General features: G+C 40.4%; 1 protein-coding gene across 2 annotated transcripts in view; it reads left to right on the forward strand.

Moving 5' to 3' along the window:
* The window catches only part of OTOA (otoancorin), an 80,745-nt gene that overhangs the window by 48,673 nt on the left and 11,027 nt on the right, over window positions 1–21,045 (forward strand). For both annotated transcript variants that reach the window (XM_070461021.1, XM_070461022.1), the window contains 3 exons: window positions 9,439–9,568; window positions 15,146–15,333; window positions 17,180–17,335. In XM_070461021.1, the coding sequence (XP_070317122.1) occupies window positions 9,439–9,568; window positions 15,146–15,333; window positions 17,180–17,335 (474 nt within the window). The remainder of the gene's footprint in view (window positions 1–9,438; window positions 9,569–15,145; window positions 15,334–17,179; window positions 17,336–21,045) is intronic.

The raw sequence follows: 21,045 nt of genomic DNA on the forward strand, positions 1-21,045 counted from the left end.
AGTCAGATAGACTGCAAAACACCTCCACACACTTTCATGCTCTGTACTCACACACGTAAGATGTATGTTGTCACACTTGCTCAGGGTGCCTGAATACCTGGCCTGTCACCCAGATACACACATAAATAGCAACATTCCGGTGTCCAGTCGTGATAAAATCTTCTCTTGGGGTGTCCAAACCTAGAGTCATAAGCAGCAGATACATATGTCTTATAGGCTTATCTAACTTTCTTAAAAATCAACTTTTAAACAAAATAAATGGCAACGGGACCATACCTATCAATAATTACCTTAAATGTAAATGGGTTGAATGCCCCAACCAAAAGACAAAGGCTGGCTGAATGGATACAAAAGCAAGACCCCTATATATGCTGTCTACAAGAGACCCACCTCAAAGCAAGGGACACATACAGACTAAAAGTGAAGGGCTGGAAAAAAATATTCCACGCAAACGGAGACCAAAAGAAAGCAGGAGTCGCAATACTCATATCAGCTAAAATAGACTTTCAAATAAAGGTTGTGAAAAGAGACAAAGATGGACACTACATAATGATCAAAGTATCAATCCAAGAAGAAGATATAACAATTATAAATATATATGCACCCAACATAGGAGCACTGCAATATGTAAGGCAAACGCTAACGAGTATGAAAGAAGAAATTAATAGTAACACAATAATAGTAGGAGACTTTAATACCCCACTCATAACTTTGGATAGATCAACTAAACAGAAAATGAACAAGGAAACACAAACTTTAAAGGACACAATGGACCAGCTAGACCTAATTGACATCTATAGGACGTTTCACCCCAAAACAATCAACTTCACCTTTTTCTCAAGTGCACACGGAACCTTCTCCAGAATAGATCACATCCTGGGCCATAAATCTAGTCTTGGTAAATTCAAAAAAACTGAAATCATTCCAGTCATCTTTTCTGACCACAGTGCAGTAAGATTAGATCTCAAATACAGGAAAAAAATTATTAAAAATTCAAACATATGGAGGCTAAACAACACGCTTCTGAATAACCAACAAATCATAGAAGGAATCAAAAAAGAAATCAAAATATGCATAGAAATGAGTGAAAATGAAAACACAATAACCCAAAACCTATGGGACACTGTAAAAGCAGTGCTAAGGGGAAGATTCATAGCATTGCAGGCGTACCTCAAGAAACAAGAAAAAAGTCAAGTAAATAACCTAACTCTACACCTAAAGCAACTAGAGAAGGAAGAAATGAAGAACCCCAGGGTTAGTAGAAGGAAAGAAATCTTAAAAATTGGGGCAGAAATAAATGCAAAAGAAACTAAAGAGATCATAGCAAAAATCAACAAAGCTAAAAGCTGGTTTTTTGAAAAAATAAACAAAATTGACAAACCATTAGCAAGACTCATTAAGAAACAAAGGGAGAAGAACCAAATTAACAAAATTAGAAACGAAAATGGAGAGATCACAACAGACAACACTGAAATACAAAGGATCATAAGAGACTACTACCAGCAGCTCTATGCCAATAAAATGGACAACTTGGAAGAAATGGACAAGTTCTTAGAGAAGTATAACTTTCCAAAACTGAACCAGGAGGAAATAGAAGATCTTAACAAACCCATCACAAGCAAGGAAATCGAAACTGTAATCAGAAATCTTCCAGCAAACAAAAGCCCAGGACCAGATGGCTTCACAGCTGAATTCTACCAAAAATTTAGAGAAGAGCTAACACCTATCTTACTCAAACTCTTCCAGAAAATTGCAGAAGAAGGTAAACTTCCAAACTCATTCTATGAGGCCACCATCACCCTAATTCCAAAACCAGACAAAGATGCCACAAAAAAAGAAAACTACAGGCCAATATCACTGATGAACATAGATGCAAAAATCCTTAACAAAATTCTAGCAAACAGAATCCAACAACATATTAAAAAAATCATACACCATGACCAAGTGGGCTTTATCCCAGGAATGCAAGGATTCTTTAATATCTGCAAATCAATCAATGTAATACACCACATTAACAAATTGAAAGATAAAAACCATATGATTATCTCAATAGATGCAGAAAAAGCCTTTGACAAAATTCAACATCCATTTATGATTAAAACTCTCCAGAAAGCAGGAATAGAAGGAACATACCTCAACATAATAAAAGCTATATATGACAAACCCACAGCAAGCATCACCCTTAATGGTGAAAAATTGAAAGCATTTCCCCTGAAATCAGGAACAAGACAAGGGTGCCCACTCTCACCACTACTATTCAACATAGTTTTGGAAGTGTTGGCCACAGCAGTCAGGGCAGAAAAAGAAGTAAAAGGAATCCAGATAGGAAAAGAAGTGAAACTATCTCTGTTTGCAGATGACATGATCCTCTACATAGAAAACCCTAAAGACTCTACCAGAAAATTACTAGAGCTAATCAATGAATACAGTAAAGTTGCAGGATATAAAATTAACACACAGAAATCTCTTGCATTCCTATACACTAACAATGAGAAAACAGAAAGAGAAATTAAGGAAACAATACCATTCACCATTGCAACAAAAAGAATAAAATACTTAGGAGTATATCTACCTAAAGAAACAAAAGACCGATACATAGAAAACTATAAAACACTGATGAAAGAAATCAAAGAGGACACAAACAGATGGAGAAATATACCGTGTTCATGGATTGGAAGAATCAATATTGTCAAAATGGCTATACTACCCAAAGCAATCTATAGATTCAATGCAATCCCTATCAAACTACCAACGGTATTTTTCACAGAACTAGAACAAATAATTTCACAATTTGTATGGAAATACAAAAAACCTCGAATAGCCAAAGTAACCTTGAGAAAGAAGAATGGAACTGGAGGAATCAACCTGCCTGACTTCAGACTCTACTACAAAGCCATAGTCATCAAGACAGTATGGTACTGACACAAAGACAGAAATATAGATCAATGGAACAGAATAGAAAGCCCAGAGATAAATCCACGAACCTATGGTCACCTTATCTTCGACAAAGGAGGCAAGGATATACAATAGAAAAAAGACAACCTCTTTAACAAGTGGTGCTGGGAAAACTGGTAAGCCACCTGTAAAAGAATGAAACTAGAACACTTTCTAACACCATACACAAAAATAAACTCAAAATGGATTAAAGATCTAAATGTAAGACCAGAAACTATAAAACTCCTAGAGGAGAACATAGGCAAAACACTCTCCGACATAAATCACAGCAGGATCCTCTATGACCCACATCCCAGAATTTTAGAAACAAAAGCAAAAATAAACAAATGGGACCTAATGAAACTTAAAAGCTTTTGCACAACAAAGGAAACTATAAGCAAGGTGAAAAGACAGCCCTCAGATTGGGAGAAAATAATAGCAAACGAAGCAACAGACAAAGGATTAATCTCAAAAATATACAAGCAACTCCTCCAGCTCAACTCCAGAAAAATAAATGACCCAATCAAAAAATGGGCCAAAGAACTAAACAGACATTTCTTCAAGAAAGACATACAGATGGCAAAAATACACATGAAAAGATGCTCAACATCATTCATTATCAGAGAAATGCAAATCAAAACCACAATGAGGTACCATTACACGCCAGTCAGGATGGCTGCTATCCAAAAGTCTACAAGCAATAAATGCTGGAGAGGGTGTGGAGAAAAGGGAACCCTCTTACACTGTTGGTGGGAATGCAAATTAGTACAGCCACTATGGAAAACAGTGTGGGGATTTCTTAAAAAGCTGGAAATAGAACTGCCATATGACCCAGCAATCCCACTTCTGGGCATACACACCGAGGAAACCAGATCTGAAAGAGATACGTGCACCCCAGTGTTCATCGCAGCACTGTTTATAATAACCAGGACATGGAAGCAACCTAGATGCCCATCAGCAGACGAATGGATGAGGAAGCTGTGGTACATATACACCATGGAATATTACTCAGCCATTAAAAAGAATTCATTTGAATCAGTTCTAATGAGATGGATAAAACTGGAGCCCATTATACAGAGCGAAGTAAGCCAGAAAGATAAAGACCATTACAGTATACTAACACATATATATGGACTTTAGAAAGATGGTAACGATAACCCTATATGCACAACAGAAAAAGAGACTCAGATGTATAGAACAGACTTGTGGACTCTGGGAGAAGGCGAGGGTGGGATGTTTCAAGAGAACAGCATTGAAACATGTATATTATCTAGGGTGAAACAGATCACCAGCCCAGGTTGGATGCATGAGACAAGTGCTCGGGCCTGGTGCACTGGGAAAACCCAGAGGGATCGGGTAGAGAGGGAGGTGAGAGAGGGAGGTGGGAGAGGGGACTGGGATGGGGAATACATGTAAATCCATGGCTAATTCATTTCAATGTATGGCAAAAACCACTGCAATGATGTAAAGTAATTAGCCTCCAACTAATAAAAATAAATGGAAAAAAAAATAAGCACTAAAAAAAAAAGAATCAACTTTTAGGCTGATTCATGTCAATGTATGACAAAACCCACTGCAATGTTTTGAAGTAATTAGCCTCCAACTAATAAAAATAAATGAAAAAAAAATCAACTTTTAAAATTGAAAAAGTTTTATATCAATATAGTTAAAGTCTCAGAAACACAATGTATGATTAAAAAAAAAACAGTTGCAAAAAATACATACAGTAGGACACTAAGTAAATAAATACTAGTTAGATTACTTTTAAGCACATTCAAAACAATTCCATATGTAAGAGAAGTTTAAAAGTGTGTGAGAATGGTTAATTATCAAATATTGAATTTGCGGTGAGAGTTACTTCTGGGGAAGGAGGGAGGCCTAGGATGAGCTATCGGTTATATTTGTGATGTTTTACTTCTTAATCTGGGTTGTGGGCATGTGGATGTTTTGTTGTATTATTCTTTCTTCTTTTTTTTCTGTCACTCAGTCGTGTCTGACTCTTTGTGACCCCATGAACTGCAGCACGCCAGGCTTCCCTGTCCTTTACTGTCTCCTGGAGTTTGCTCAAACTCATGCCCATTGAGTCGATGATGCCATCCAACCATCTCATCGTCTATCGTCCCCTTCTCCTTCTGCCTTCAATCTTTCCCAGCATCAGGGTCTTTTCCAGTGAGTTGGCTCTTCATATCAGATGACCAAAGTATTGGGGCTTCAGCTTCAGCATCAGTCCTTCCAATGAATATTCAGGGTTGATTTCCTTTAGGATTGACTGGTTGGATCTCCTTGTTGTCCAAGGGACTCTTGAGCCTTTTCCAACACCACAGTTCAAAAGCATCAATTTTTTGGTGCTTGGCCTTCTTAATGGTCCAACTCTCATATCCATACATGACTACTGGAAAAACCATAGCTTTGACTAGATGGGCCTTTGTCGGCAAAGTAATGTCTCTGCTTTTTAATATGCTGTCTAGGTTTGTCTTTTTTTCCAAGCAGCAAGTGTCTTAATTTCATGGCTGCAGTCACTTTCTGCAGTGATTGTGAAACCCAAGAAAATAAAGTCTGTCACTGTTTCCATTTTTCCCCCCATCTATTTGCCATGAAGTGATGGGACTGGATGTCATGATCTTCGGTTTTTGAATGTTGAGTTTTAAGCCAGCCTTTTCACTCTCCTCTTTCACCTTCATCAAGAAGCTCTTTAGTTCCTCTTTGCTTTCTGCCATTAGGGTGGTATAATCTGCATATCTGAGGTTGTTGATATTTCTCCCAGCAGTCTTATTCTACTTTTAGTTTTAATGACTGAAATTTTAATAGAACAAGAAATACATACTTGGGTTAGAAAAATCCCAAATACATCAAAGGCTACAGGATGTGAAGTTTCTGGCTCTGTGTTTCTGGGTTCCTAGCCTCTCTCATCAATGGTAGTTGCTCTTCCTAGATTCTTCTGCATCCTTTACAAAAAAATCCTCCTCCTCCCTTTAAAAATACAAAATGGAAAATACTGTGCTATGTAATAGCTGTTTATCTTAGAGCAGCTGCTCATGACCTTAGCTGCATGTGGGAATCACCAGGGGACTAAAATGGACTGATACATGGCCCCACCCCAGACCAATGGTCTCAGAATCTCTAGCCTGAGTGTCTGTGAATTTCCCAGTAAATTTCCCACATAAATTAATGTGTGACTCTGATTCTGAAAATTAGAATAGAAGGAGGAACTACATATAACCTGGGTGACTTTTGGGACACACGCAACTGCAGGGGAGAGTTTGATGAATTCTCTGGACTCTTGGACAGATTTACCAATAATATCCCGAGTCTTGAAAAAGCGTATCAGCTCTGGATAAGAAATGGCACCTTTCTTAGGGTAACTAGAAGCCCCCTCATTGCTAGTCTTCACCTCAAACTCAGAGATAACTCTTTTCTCCTCCTTTTATACATATATATTTCAATGAAAAATAACAGTACAACAGCCAAAAAAGACAGGCATACATAATTTTTATAGATATTATCAGGTGGTAATGATGCACCATCTAATAGTCCCACAAAGAAATAAGTATGCATAATTCCTACATCTTGGCTAGCATTAGGTATTGTCACTTTATTTTATTTCTTACAATCTGATGGGTGAAAGCAATATACTTGAACATGTATTGGATTAGCATTGAGGTTGGATATCATTTTATATGATTCTTTGTAGAGACTAGGTTAGTTGGGCAAGGAATTAAATTTATATGAGAAGGTGCTACAAGCATACCTCAGAGATATTGTGGGTTGGGTTACTGACCACCACAATAAAGTGAGTATTGCAATAAATCGAGTCACGTGATTTTTTTTTTTTTTTTGGTTTCCAAGTGCATACGAAAGTTATGTTTACACTATACTATAGTCTATTAGTGTGCAATAGTATTATGCCTAAAAAAACAATGTAAATACACTAAATAAAAAATACTTTATTGCTAAAAATGCTAATTATCATCTAAGCCTTCAGTGAGTTGTTAATGTTTTGCAGATGGAGGCTTTTGTCTCGGTGTTGATAGCTGCCGGATGATCAGGGTGGTGTTTGCTGAAGACTGGGGTGACTGTTTTAGTTTCTTAAAATAAGACAGCAACAAAGTTTGATGTGTCAATTGACTCTTCCTTTCACCAATGATTTCTCTGTAGCATTCGGTGCTGTTTAATAGGATTTTACCCACAGTAGAACTGCTTTCAAAATTGAAATTAATCCTCTCAAATCTTGCTGTTGTTTTATCAACTAAGTTATGATTCTGTAATATTCTCAATCCTTTGTTGTAATTTCAACAATCTTCATCTGGAGTAGATTCCATCTCAAGAAACCACTTTTTTGCTCATCCATAAGAAGCAACTCCTTATCCATTAATGTTTCATCATGAGATTACAGCAATTCAGTCACATCTTTAGGTTTCACTTCTATTTCTAGTTCTCTTGCTATTTTCACCACATCTGCAGTTACTTCCTCCACTGATGTCTTGAATACCTCAAAGTCATCCACAAGGGTTGGAATCAACTTTTTCCAAATCCCTGTTAGTATTGATGTTTTGACCATTTTGCTTGAATCGCAAGTGTTCTTAATGGCATCGAGAATAACCATCCTTTCCAGGAGGTGTTCAATTTATTTTGCCCAGATCCATCAGAGAAATTATCTGTGGCAATCATAATCATAGGAAATGTATTTTTAAATAATAAGACTTTTAAAATAATAATAATAATAATTGAATAATAAAACATTTAAATAATAAGCCAAAATTATTCCTTGATCTATGGGCTACAGAATGGATGTTGTGTTAAGTATGAAAACAACATCAATCTCATTGCATATCTCCATCAGAACTCTTGAGTGCATTGTCAATGAACAGTAATATTTTGAAAGGAATCTCTTTTTCTGGGTAGTGGATTTCAACAGTGGGTTTGAAATATTTAGTAAACAATACTGCACTCAGATGTGCTGTCATCTAGGCTTTATTGTTCCATTTATAGAGCACAGACAGAGTATATTTAGAATAATGCTTAAGGACCCTAGGATTTTTGAAATGGTAAATGAGAACTGGCTTCAACTTAAAAGTCACCAGCTGAATTAGCCCGTAAAGAGAGCATTGGCTGGTCCTTTCAAGCTTTGAAGTCAGGCACTGACTTCTCTTCTTTAGCTATGTGCGTCCTAGATGGTATCTTTTTCCAAGCTAAGGCTGTTTAGTGTAGCCATCTTTGTTAATTATCTTAGCTAGATCTTCTGGATAACTTAATGTGGCTTCTACATCAGCACTTGCTGCTTCATTTTGAAATTTTATGTTATAGAGAAGACTTCTTTTCTTAAACCTCATGGACCAACTTCTGCTAGCTTCAGTCTTTTCCCCTGTAGCTTCCTCACCTCTCTCATCCTCTCAGCTCTTCACAGAATTGAAGGTTGGACTTTGCTCTGGATCAGGCTTTGGCTTAAAAGAATGTTGTGGTTGGTTTGATCTTCTATCCGGACCGCTGAAGGGCTTTCCAGATGGTGCTAGTGGTAAAGAAACCAGCTCCCACTGCAGGAGACATAAGAGAAGCAGGTTTGATTCCTGGGTCAGGAGGATTCCCTGAAGGATGGCATATTGTGAGCCACTCCAGCATTCTTGCCTGGAGAATCCCCGTGGACAGAGGAGTCTGGTGGACTATAGTCCATAGGGTTGCAAAGAGTCAGACATGACTGAAGTGATTTCATGTACACACCAGACCTCTAAAACTTTCCACATCAGCAATAAGACTGTTGTGGTTTCTTATCGTCTCTGTGTTCACTAAGTAGGACTTTTTATTTGCTTCAAGAACTTTTCATTTGCAGGCACGATTTCACTTAACTGTTTGGTGCAAGAGGCCTAGCTTTCAGCTTGTCTCAGCTTTTGACATGCTTTCCTCACTAAGCTTAATCATTTCTAGGTTTTAAAGTGAGACTTAAGACTCTTCCTTTCATTCCAACCCTTAAAGGCCATCATCAGGTTACTAACTGACCTGATTTCAATATTGTTGTGTCTCAGAGAATAGGGAGGTGTGAGGAGAGGGAGAGAGATGGGAACAGCTCCTCGGTAGAGCAGTCAGAACACTCACTACATTTATCAATCAAGGTCACTGTCTGATAAGGGTGTGGTTTGTGGTGCCCCAATTATGATAGTAACATCAAGGGTCACGGATCACAGATCACCATAACAAATATAGTAATGATGAAAAAGTGCGAAATATTGTGAAAATTACCAAAGTGTGACACAGAGAGAGCAAATACTGTTGGCAAAATGTTGCTGATTGATTTGGTCATTGAGTTACCACAAACCTTCAACATATAAAAAAATGTAGTACTGCAATGCAATAAAGTGAAGTGCAATGAAATGATGTATGCCTGTATAAAGAAAAAACAAAACAATGGAGGCAATGCAGCGGTGTTCCACTTTAAACTCTGATTTAGGTCTCTGTTTAATGTGTTTTAATTATTACTCATTCCTCGTCGTTCATCTTTTCTGCCCCACATAGTTTCCTGACATCCTTCAACAAACAGCTTCTGAGATGGCCGGGACTCTGCCCCCTAAAGAATTCCTCCAGGCTGTCTTTGAATCTGTTCGGAACAGCAGTGTGGAGAACCCCAGCTCTGACCCCAGCCCTGGTGAGTGTTTCTGGGGTGTCTGAGTCTGGGTCTGGCGGCAGTGTTTTGGCTGAGTTCCTGCCATCAAGTGGACTCCTTGTCCCAGGGACTGGATGCAGTGTTTGCAAAACAAGAAGAGGAGCAAAAATCTACTGGTAAAAATTACATCTTTGTGAAGTGATTTGAAATTGTATCTTGTGCTCCTCAGCCAGGCCAGTAGGTTTAATGGATGAACATGTGCAACAAACATTTCAGAACAATTGATTTAAGGGCCAAAATGGCTTTGTGCTATGAGTTGCTGTGTTGGGGTCCGGCTGACTGGATTTGAATCCTGGGGCTGCTACTTGTGGGCTGTGTGACTTTGGGTAAGTTCCTTCACCTCCCTGTGCCTCAGGTTTCATCCTCTGTAAAATGAGGATAATGAAAGTTCCTACCTCACTAGATTATTGTGAAGACTGGTGGATTTAAACCTATAAAAGTGCAAGTGAAAGTCACTCAGTCGTGTCCAACTCTTTGCGAACCCATGGACTAAAAACTCCATGGAATTCTCCAGGCCAGAATACTGGAGTGGGTATCCATTCCCTTCTCCAGGGGATCTTCCCGACCCAGGGATCGAACCCAGGTCTCCCGCATTGCAGGTGGATTCTTTACCAGCTGAGCTACCCAGGGAAGCCCCTAAAACCTATAAACATGTCCACAACAGTGCCTGGCATGTAGGAAATGCTCAGTAAGTATTAGATATTAACAAGGATTATTGTACACCTATTAAGTGTAGACTTGTGCCCGGCAGGAGGAGACAAAGTTAACCAGACCCAAGAATGGTTGTAATAATGATAGTTGACAGTCCGTGCTTACTTTGTTTCCTGCAACAACTAATTTTTGAGCACCGACTACATGAACAAAACAGAAATCCCTGCCCTCATAGAGCGGAGCTTACTTTCAAATGGTGGTGGGTGTGGAGGGGGGGCGGTCACCAGACAACAAATTACAGACGTAAGTGAAATACGAAGTGTGTTGTGTGATAAGTATCAAGAAGGAAAATTTGTTTTCTATGTCTGTGTCTCTATTCCTGCTTGCAAACAGGTTCATCTGCACCATTTTTCTAGATCCCACATATGTGTGTTAAGAGACAATGTTTGTTTTTCTCTTTTTCACTCTATATGACAGTCTCTGGGTCCATCTGTGTCTCTGCAAATGGCTCAATTTCATTCCTTTTTTATGGCTAATATTCCACTGTATATATGTACCACATCTTCTTTATCCATTCCTCTGTTGATGGACATTTAGGTTGTTTCCAAGGGGAAAGAGGGGCTGGAATGAATTGGGAGATTGGGCTTTACATATATACACCACTATGTGTAAAATAGATAACGAGTGAGAACCTACTCTACAGCTCAGGCGGCTCTGACTGGTGCTCTGTGGTGACCTGATTGGAAAGGAAATAAAAAAAAGAGAAATACACACATATATATGTACACACACACACATGTATATATGTGTACACACACACATATATGTATATATACACACATATACATACACACACATATATATGTATATATCCCAGGGATGGGGGAGCCTGGTTGGCTGCCATCTATGGGGTCGCACAGAGTCGGACAAGACTGAAGTGACTTAGCATAGCATAGCATATATGTGTGTGTGTATATACACACACACACACACACACACACACACATATATGTATACACACATATACACATACACATATATATGCATATACACACACACCTATACACATAAACATGTATACACGCATATACACATATATGCATGTATACACACATATATGTATACACACATATGTATAAACACACACATATACGTATTTGCACATATGTATACACACACATATATGTATATATACACACATATGTATATACACACACCTATACACATATATATGTATATACACACATATGTATACACACATATATGTATATATAAACACACACACATATACTCACATATGTTTATATACAGACACATATATGTATACACACATACACATACATATATATACACACATATATACAAACACATATATGTATATATATACACACACTACACACACATATACACATATGTATATATACACACATATACATACATATATATGTATATACACACATATACACATATATATATACATGCATATATATATATATATTTATATGTGACAGACTGTTTTGGGGGCTCTAAAATCACTGTGGATGGTGATTACAGTCATGAAATTAAAAGACGCTTGCTCCTTGGAAGAAAAGTTATGACCAACCTAGACTGCATATTAAAAAGCAGAGGCATTACTTTGCCAACAAAGGTCTGTCTAGTTAAAGCTATGTTTTTTCCAATAGTTATGTATGGATGTGAGAGTTGGACTATAAAGAAAGCTGAGTGCTGAAGAATTGATTCTTTTGAGCTGTGGTGTTGGAGAAGACTCTTGAGAGTCCCTTGGACTGCAAGGAGATCCAACCAGTCCATCCTAAAGGAAATCAGTCCTGAATATTCATTGGAAGGATTCATGCTGAAGCTGAAACTCCAATACTTTGGCCACCTGATGTGAAGAGCTGACTTATTGGAAAAGACCCTGATGCTGGGAAAGATTGAAGGTGGGAGGAGAAGGGGATGACAGAGGATGAGATGGCTGGATGGCATCACCGACTCAATGGACATGAGTTTGAGTAAACTCTGGGAGTTGGTGATGAACAGGGAGGCCTGGTGTGCTGCAGTCCATGGGGTTGCAGAGAGTCGGACACGACTGGGCGCTTGAACTGAACCGATATATGTGTATATATATGTATATCGTGGATTCACTTAGCTGTACAGCAGAAATAACACAACAGTGTAAAGCAACTATCCTCCAAGGAAATTTTTAAAAAGACACTAAAGCAAGGACAGGAGTCAGAGTGTGGGGTGCGGGGTTGTAATTTGAAAGGAGATTGGTTAAGGAAGGTCTCTCTAAGGTGACATTTGAGGAAAGACTCAACGGAGTTGGGAGAGTGGGGCCAGGGGACATGCGGAGTTAGCGTCTCCGGACAGAGGAGTGGACAGGACTGGGGGAGGAAGGAGAAATGAAGGGCGGTGTGGCTGGAGTGGAGCCTTGGCTCCTTGTGAAGGAAATCTTAAGGTGAGGGTTTCACGGGGCAGCAAGCACGGCAGCGTCACAGTTGGATTGATTGATGCTCACCTCGGGTCCTCACCTCTGTCCTGTGGGGTGGGTGGTATGGTCCCTCCCACTCTTGACAAAGGAAATGAAGTTTCAAGAGACTCAGATTCAGCCGAAGTCTCAGAGCTAGTAAATGGCAGCTCTTGGAATGGAACCCAAAGCAGGTGAAGATCACCACTAGCCCCCACGGCCCTCACAGCCCAACAATCCAGTTGTTATAAACTCCTCCTCTGTGCCCGTGGCTATGAGAAAGTAAGACTTTTCTCACCTGGGGAGGAGGCCCTTACCTCCAGTGCTTAGTTGGCATTTTCTTTGGTTGGTTCTGGGTATTAATTGCTGCTGTGATTATAGTGACTAACGGATTAGCAGAACTACTACTTGGTTTCACTTTGGTAAATTTTGTGTGTGTGTGTTGATTCATTCAACAAATATTTGCTGAATACCTACTATGTGCCAGGCCCCATTCTAAGCCCTGGAAACACAGCAGTGATAAGACCAAATCCCTGCTGTATTTTAAAACCATTCTTTTTCCTCAATTCTGTACTTTCACTGGATCCTGCTTTCATTGGAAAGTGGGGCCAAGGGGGTCTAGGAGAGACGGGTCTTTTATCGTCTACAAGTGGGCTGTGATAAAGATGTTTGAGCACCAGACGTGTACCTTTGACCTGGTCCAGTTTTGCCTCTTGATTGATGTCCAATGAATTTCCATTGAAGATGAAGTGAGAGGGGTGTGGGCACAGGGCTTGGGAAATGTCCAGCCCTGGGTGGTGCTGGTGAGTCTGTCAGCATCAGGGGTTGTCAGCTACAAAGATGGGAAATCCAGGACTCCTCTTAAGACAAAGGGCCTGGTTTTTTCTTAGGTTGTGCACATCTGGGCCAGCTAAGACAGTATCTCATTTGTGTATTGGTGAGTAAATAGTTTGACTAGATAAGGTTCAGCTTATTAAATGACCGACACGAATGGGTTTCTCCTGTTGCCAGGGAAAATGTAACAGACCCATTTCTCTTCTCTCCTGGGATGGGAAGGCCACAGCCTCCACTAAGACTTTTACGGAAGGCCGGTTATCTTCCGTTTCCACACTTAGGAGCACATCTTCCTCATAATTCTGGAAGCCCTAACTCTTTTTTTTTTTTTCCATTTATTTTTATTAGTTGGAGGCTAATTACTTTACATCATTACAGTAGTTTTTGTCATACATTGAAATGAATTAGCCATGGATTTACATGTATTCCCCATCCCAGTCCCCCCTCCCACCTCCCTCTCCACCCGATCCCTCTGGGTCTTCCCAGTGCACCAGCCCCGAGCACTTGTCTCATGCATCCAACCTGGGCTGGTGATCTGTTTCACCCTAGATAATATACATGTTTCAATGCTGTTCTCTTGAAACATCCCACCCTTGCCTTCTCCCAGAGTCCACAAGTCTGTTCTATACATCTGAGTCTCTTCTTCTGTCTTGCATATAGGGTTATCGTTACCATCTTTCTAAAGTCCATATATATGTGTTAGTATACTGTAATGGTCTTTATCTTTCTGGCTTACTTTGCTCTGTATAATGGGCTCCAGTTTTATCCATCTCATTAGAACTGATTCAAATGAATTCTTTTTAATGGCTGAGTAATATTCCATGGTGTATATGTACCACAGCTTCCTCATCCATTCGTCTGCTGATGGGCATCTGGGTTGCTTCCATGTCCTGGCTATTATAAACAGTTGGAAGCCCTAACTCTTAACTCTGGGTTGCAAACTCAAATGCACGGGGCAGCTATGACAGGTAGTGTGAATAATAAAAATGGCTAACTGTACTGACTGCTTACTGTATACTTGGCTTTATATGTAGTGATACATTTAGTCCTCACAAAAATTCTGTGAGGTATTCAACATTTTAATCCTTATTTTATAGACTAGGAATATGAGGCACAGAGGGGTTAAATAGCTTTGGATTTGAATCTAAAGCCAGAACTGTTCACCGCAGTGAACGGCTCCTACTACTGCCCAGTCAGAATGATGCAAAGCTTCTACTGTGTCCATGTGGCTTTGTACAGAGTTAGCAAGATACAGCAGAAGTTTAATTCAAAGTGGTCCCTGGGTGCCTGGGCTCAGCTTCTACCCTACACTGCTTCTCATAGGTAAATCTGCTTGGAGAAGAATATTACTCACTTTAATAAAGAAGTAGACTCAGGGAATTCCCTGGCGGTCTGCTGGTCGGGACTCTGCGCTTTCATTGCAAGGGGCCCGGGTTCGATCCCTAGTTGGGGAATGGAGATCCCACAGGCCTCGCAGCCAAAAACAAATAAATAAATAAATAAAAATAAAGTTGCTGCAACCAGTGATCATGGGGGCTGGGGGAGGAGAAAAGACACATTTCCTGAAATTCTCTTTCCGCTGTTCCTTCTCCATGTCACTCATTCTTCAGGTTGCCATGGCATCGTGGCTCCCTCTTTCGATGACATCGTCAAGCTGGCTGAAGCCAATGCCTGCTGGGCCCCCGAGGACCTGCTCTGCCTGGAGGAGGACACGTTTCTCAGGAGTGTGGAGCTGCTGGGGGCCGTCAGGAGCTTCAGCCTGGCTCAGCTGAGGAAGCTGAAGGAGAAGGCAGTACAGGTGAAGCCCGCGTCAGGGAGGAAGCCCTCACAGAGGGAAACCCAGCCCAGGGTCCCAGCCCTGCTGTGCACAGACCCGTCTCGTGGAGTTTGCACTTGGGTCGTCTTGTTGGAATCTCACTGCGTCCTCTCTGAGCCAGAGCTGTGATCTGTGAGCCTGAGAGAGTTCCAGCTCCTCCTTCTCAGGGCTCTGTCGAGGATGGGATGAAATGTCTTGGCATCTAAAGGATGCTCCGTAAATCAAATTTTGTGGATACCCTGGTGCCTCTGACAGGTGGTTTCCAGGAATCCTGCATTTTCTTTCTCCACTTGGAGAACACCACTGCTGCTTGCAGAAGATTTTCTCAGAATCTGTGGCAAATTCACCTGAGAACAGAGCAGAAAGGAATAAAAAGAGAACTGGAAGTAATTTGCCATCTTTATAAAGATTCCCTTGAGTGGCTTGTTTCAGCTGTTAAGGTCGTTGTGGACGATGTAGTTATGGTTGTGGGGTTAAGATATTAAATTCCTTAAAATGATAACTCTGTTTTTCATATGAGTAATCCAAGTTTATTGTAGACAAGTCAGAAAATAATAAAGAAGAAAGTCAGTCAATCTTTTACCTGGAGATAACTGGGTAGCTCAAATGGTAAAGAATCTGCCTTCAATATGGGAGACCTGGGTTCGATCCCTGGGTTGGGAAGATCCCCTGGAGAAGGGCATGGCAACCCACTCCAGTATTCTTGCCTGGAGAATTCCGTGGATAGACGAGCCTGGCAGGCTCCAGTCCATGGGGTTGCAAAGAGCCAGACACGCCTCAGCGACTACTACTTTCACTTTCAAACACTATTAATATTTTGGTATGTTCACCCGAAGCTTCCCAGACTTCTGTGTATGCATGTAAAATATATTTATATATTTCTTTTTTATATATATATTTATATATTTCATACATGTATTTCATATATCTCACATATATATTCTACAAAAAATAGTATCATACTCACCAACTATTCAATAGCTTCCTCTCCACACTAACAGTGTAAGTGCATATTATTACATATCAGAAATATAAATCTATATCAGCATTTTAAATAGCTACATAATATCCTACTTTATGGTTGATCTTTATTTATATAACTAGTTGGTAGATTTTTAGACTGTTTATTTTTTTAATGCCTCAATGTACATATTTATACATATTTCTTTGGGCACTTGTCTTATTATTTACTTATGCTAAATTCTCAGAGATGGAATTTCTGAATCAGAGTATAAATATTTTAAAAGCTTTTGATGCGTGTAGCCAAATTTCCCTCTAAAAAGCATGTACAAATTTACATTCTTAACATCAACAAATGAGGGCATCCTTTATCTCTCCAATACCATAAGTGATCATTCTTTTTACTCTTTGTCAATTCTATCAGCCAACTTAGTATTCTTTGATTGTTGTTAACGTACATTTCTTTAATATGACTGAGACAACTTTTCTCATGTTTATTTCTTCTTTTGTGAATTTCCTATTCATGTTTTTTGTCTGTTTAAAAAATATAGTCATCATTTTCTTATTGATTTATAAGAGAACTTTATATATTAAAGAAATCTACCCCATGTCAGTTTCAAATACAGTCAGTAAAAGTGAAAGTGGAAGTCGCTTAGTCGTGTCTGACTCTTTGTGACCCCATGGAATTCTCCAGGCCAGAATACTAGAGTGAGTAGCCTTTCCCTTCTCCAGGGGATCTTTCCCACTCAGGAATTGAACCAGGGTCTCCTGCATTGTAGGTGGATTCTTTACCAACTGAGCTATCAGGGAAACCACAATCAGAAGGGTCAGTCTAATCTGGTTGTTTTTTTTTTTTTTCCACCTGAAGGTTTGGGACATGCCTTCTTACTGGAGAGAGTACCATATTGTTTCCCTGGGGCGCATTGCTCTGGCTCTTAATGAGAGTGAGCTGGAGCAGCTGGATCTCAGCTCCATCGATACCGTGGCTTCCCTCAGCCAGCAGACAGAGTGGACCCCAGGGCAGGTAAGTAGACATGCTGGATCTCTTAAATATTCTATTCCTGTCTTAATGCTGTGTATATTTTCCTTTATATCCTAGAGCATACTTACATTAGTCATTATAGCAGCTTTAAAAGTCTTTGCTGCTGGGGACTTCCCTCATGGTCCAGTGGTTAAGACTTCACTTTCAATGCATGAAATGTGGGTTCAGTCCCTGGCCAGGGAGCTAAGATCCTGTATGCCTAACAGCAAAAAACAGAACAAAACATGAAACAGAAACAATATTGTAACAAATTCAATAAAGACTTAAAAAATAACTTAAAAAAAATAAAAGTCTTTGCGGCTAATTTCATCACCATTGTCATTTCTATTTATTTATTTTTGGCTGCACTGGATCTTCACTGCTGCTCATGGGCTTTCTCTAGTTTCTGTGGGTGGGGGCTGCTCTTGCCCTTGGCTTCTCTTGTTGTGGAACATGGGCCCTAGGCTCTTGGACTTAACTAGTTGAGGTGTATGGGCTTAGTTGCTCCTAGGCATATGGGGATCTTGCTAAACCAGGGATCAAACCCATGTCCCCTGCACTGGCAGGTAGATTCTTAACCATTGGACAACCAGGGAAATTCATCATTGTCTTTCTGTTAGCTAATTTCCCCTCTAATTATGGTCATATTTTCCTATTTGTAAGTCTAAAAATTTTAATGGGCTAATGGGCATTGTGAATTTTACATCTTTGAGCACTCAGTTTAGTTGCTCTGCTTTGAAGAGTACTAGGCTTTGTTCTGGCATACACTTCAATTACTTTTAGATCAGTTTGATGATTTTGAGGCTTCCCTTTGAGTATTATAAGGGTGAATCTAGAATGAGCTTTATTCAGTGGTTAATTTATCCCCATCACTGAGATGTGATTCTTCTGAGGACTCCATCTAATGCTCTGTGTATTTCAGGATCTCTTCTCCAGGACTGATGGGAATGTGAACTCTTCCCAGCTCCATGTGCTCTCTGAGAATTGTTTGGCCTCCTGCTTTCTGATGCCTTTTTGATATTTATGTGGACTTCCACTCCTGGTGTGTGATCAGTGCCTAGCCAGACTTGCTAAGACCTCTCTGTAGGCTTCTGGACCCCATCTCCTCTCTGTGCAGTTTCTTCCTCTCCAGTACTTCGCCTGACAAATTTTAGGATCTCTGGCCTCTCTGGACTGGGCTCTCTGTATCCTCAACTCAGCCTGACCACTGGGCTTTTTTGGGTTCCTTTTCCTGCTCCACAGCCTGGAAACTGCCTCCGGGCAGACAGTAAGGGCAATTGTGGGGGTCACCTGATTTGTTTTCCTTCTTTCGGTGTTATAGGCTTGTGCTTCCTGTTGTCCAGTGTCTAAATAGATTCATATCATTTACTTTTTTCAGTTTATGGTGAGAGGGTGATTCCTGTGTCAGTGAATCCTTCATGGGCAAAAGAAAGACTTCTGCCCAGAAGATGTTTCTGTTGGGTAGGAAGTTCATCCACTGTATTGCCGGAAAGTGGTGTCTTAGTTGCGCTGTGTTAACTTGGTTCTCAGGCGGCCCTCCCCTCAGCTGTTATTTTCAGCACCAGGCTTATGTATCATGTAATTAGCAACCCCAGAAAAAAGCACTTCTTTCTCATTAATTTTTGAAACAGCCCCAGCATGCCTCCAATCATGCAATTGCCCGGTCCTAAACAATCTGGTCAGAAGTAGAATATGTGGGTTGGCCTGGCACACATCAGAGAGTAGAATCCATCTCATCAAGACCATCTGAACTGAGAACGGGGAACGTGTGTGTGATAGGCTATGTAATGACCCCCAAAGGTGTCCACTCCCTCATCGCTGGAGCCCATGAATTTGTTCCCTTATGTGGCAAAAGGAACTTTGCTGATGTGATTGGATTAAGAATCTTGCAGTGGCAGATTATCCTGGTGGGCTCAACCTAATCACAGGGGTCCTTAGTGACGGAGGCGGGGACAGGAGGGCTCCAGATACAGAGGGCAGTGTGACCGTGGAGGCAGGGGGACACTGAGAGATTTGAAGGTGCGGTGTTGCTGGGTTTGAAGATCGAAGACAGGGCTCTGAGTCAAGGACTTCAGGCAGCCTCCAGAAGCTAAAACAGACAAAGAAATGAATGCCCTCTAGGGTCTCAAAAGGAACACATCCTGATGCCCCATTTTAGGACTTAAGATCCCCAGAACTATAATAGAATATATCCGTGTCATTTCAGGCCCCGGAGTTTGTGGTAATTTGTTACAGTAGCAGAAGGAAATGAATACAGGTGGTTCACCAAGGGAAAAGCGTGGTGTTATCAAGGGGAGCGTGGATACCAGGCAGGCAAAACCAAGGCGTGTCCCCTACACTCATGAGCTTCTTGCAATCAGGATTGCTGTGTCATGACTCTGAGTGGCAACGTTCAAATAGAACACGGGGTGAATTGTGCCCCGCCGGAGCTGGGCAACATGGAGGTCCTGGCCCGAAGGTTGAAGTAAGTCAGTACATGTGAAATATGTGAACAATGGGCTTATCTGGTGCCTCAGACATTAAGAATCTGCCTGCAATGCGGGAGACCTGGGTTTGATCCTTGGATTGGGAAGATCCCCTGGAGAAGGGAACGGCTACCCACTCTAGTATTCTGGCCTGGAGAATTCCGTGGACAGAGGAACCTGGTGGACTACAGTCCATGGGGTCACAAAGAGTTGGACACGACTGAGCGCCTTTCACTTTCACTTTCATTGTGAACAATGCCTGCCACTTAATAGTCAAAACAATTAGTTGTTTTCATTGTTGTCATCAGTATATTGGCATCATCACACCCCCTCTTTCCGGCAGTTTAACACTTGCCTCATTTGCAAGATGAAAGGGTTGGACCTCCCCCTGCCCCACCAGTCTGCAGATCCTTCCACTCTGACGTTCTATAATCCTGGGGTTCTGTGACTCTAAAACTGGTTTTGACTGGCTTAAGAAGTGCCACATCACACTTCCAATATTAAAATCATTCTATTTGCAGTCTGGGAGAAAACAGGAAAATATCTCCAACTTAGAAACTACAGTATCTCTTTCCCTTTGTACAAATTTTCAATTCCCATGGATGGCAGTGAGATTTATCAATATGTTTGAAGGGGATATGAAAACCTAACATTTGCATATATCATTTGCAGTCAGTTCTTCAACTTTAGCTCCCAATCAAACCCTTAAATGCATGTTTCTAGATTAATAGTCAGACCTGGCAGAACTGCATTAACAGATAGTTCAGCTTAAAAACCAATATAAAGGAAAAAAACTATTATAGAAGCCAGAGGGATGAACAGAGAGATTGAAATCTTATAGCTATTCACTTTCAGCGGTTAATATTGCCTAAAAGTGTTGGTATTAATTGTCTTGGAATCATTACAGATACACTGGCCCAGTCATTCAAGGAAATATATTTTGGCTTATCACCTTGCAGGCTGAGCTTGCATTTTCCAGGTTCCAGTGGCAAAACAATTTAATATCACATCTTCAAAGTAATTTTATTTGAATTGTATTTTTGCACTTTCATTTTAAAATGGGCATGCCTGATAGTTGGGGAGCACAGATTGCTATGAGTCAACAAGTGAAACCTGATTATGAAGACTTAATAAGGAAAGTTCAAAAGCTAACTTGAATCTCTACCTCTCCTTCATCCCCAAACATCTTCAATGGCTAAGAGTAGAGGCTCTGGAGTCAGACTGCCTGGGTTGTAATCCTAGAACCAG

The sequence above is a fragment of the Odocoileus virginianus genome, chromosome 33 (genome assembly GCF_023699985.2).
Source record: "Odocoileus virginianus isolate 20LAN1187 ecotype Illinois chromosome 33, Ovbor_1.2, whole genome shotgun sequence".
NCBI lineage: Eukaryota > Metazoa > Chordata > Mammalia > Artiodactyla > Cervidae > Odocoileus > Odocoileus virginianus.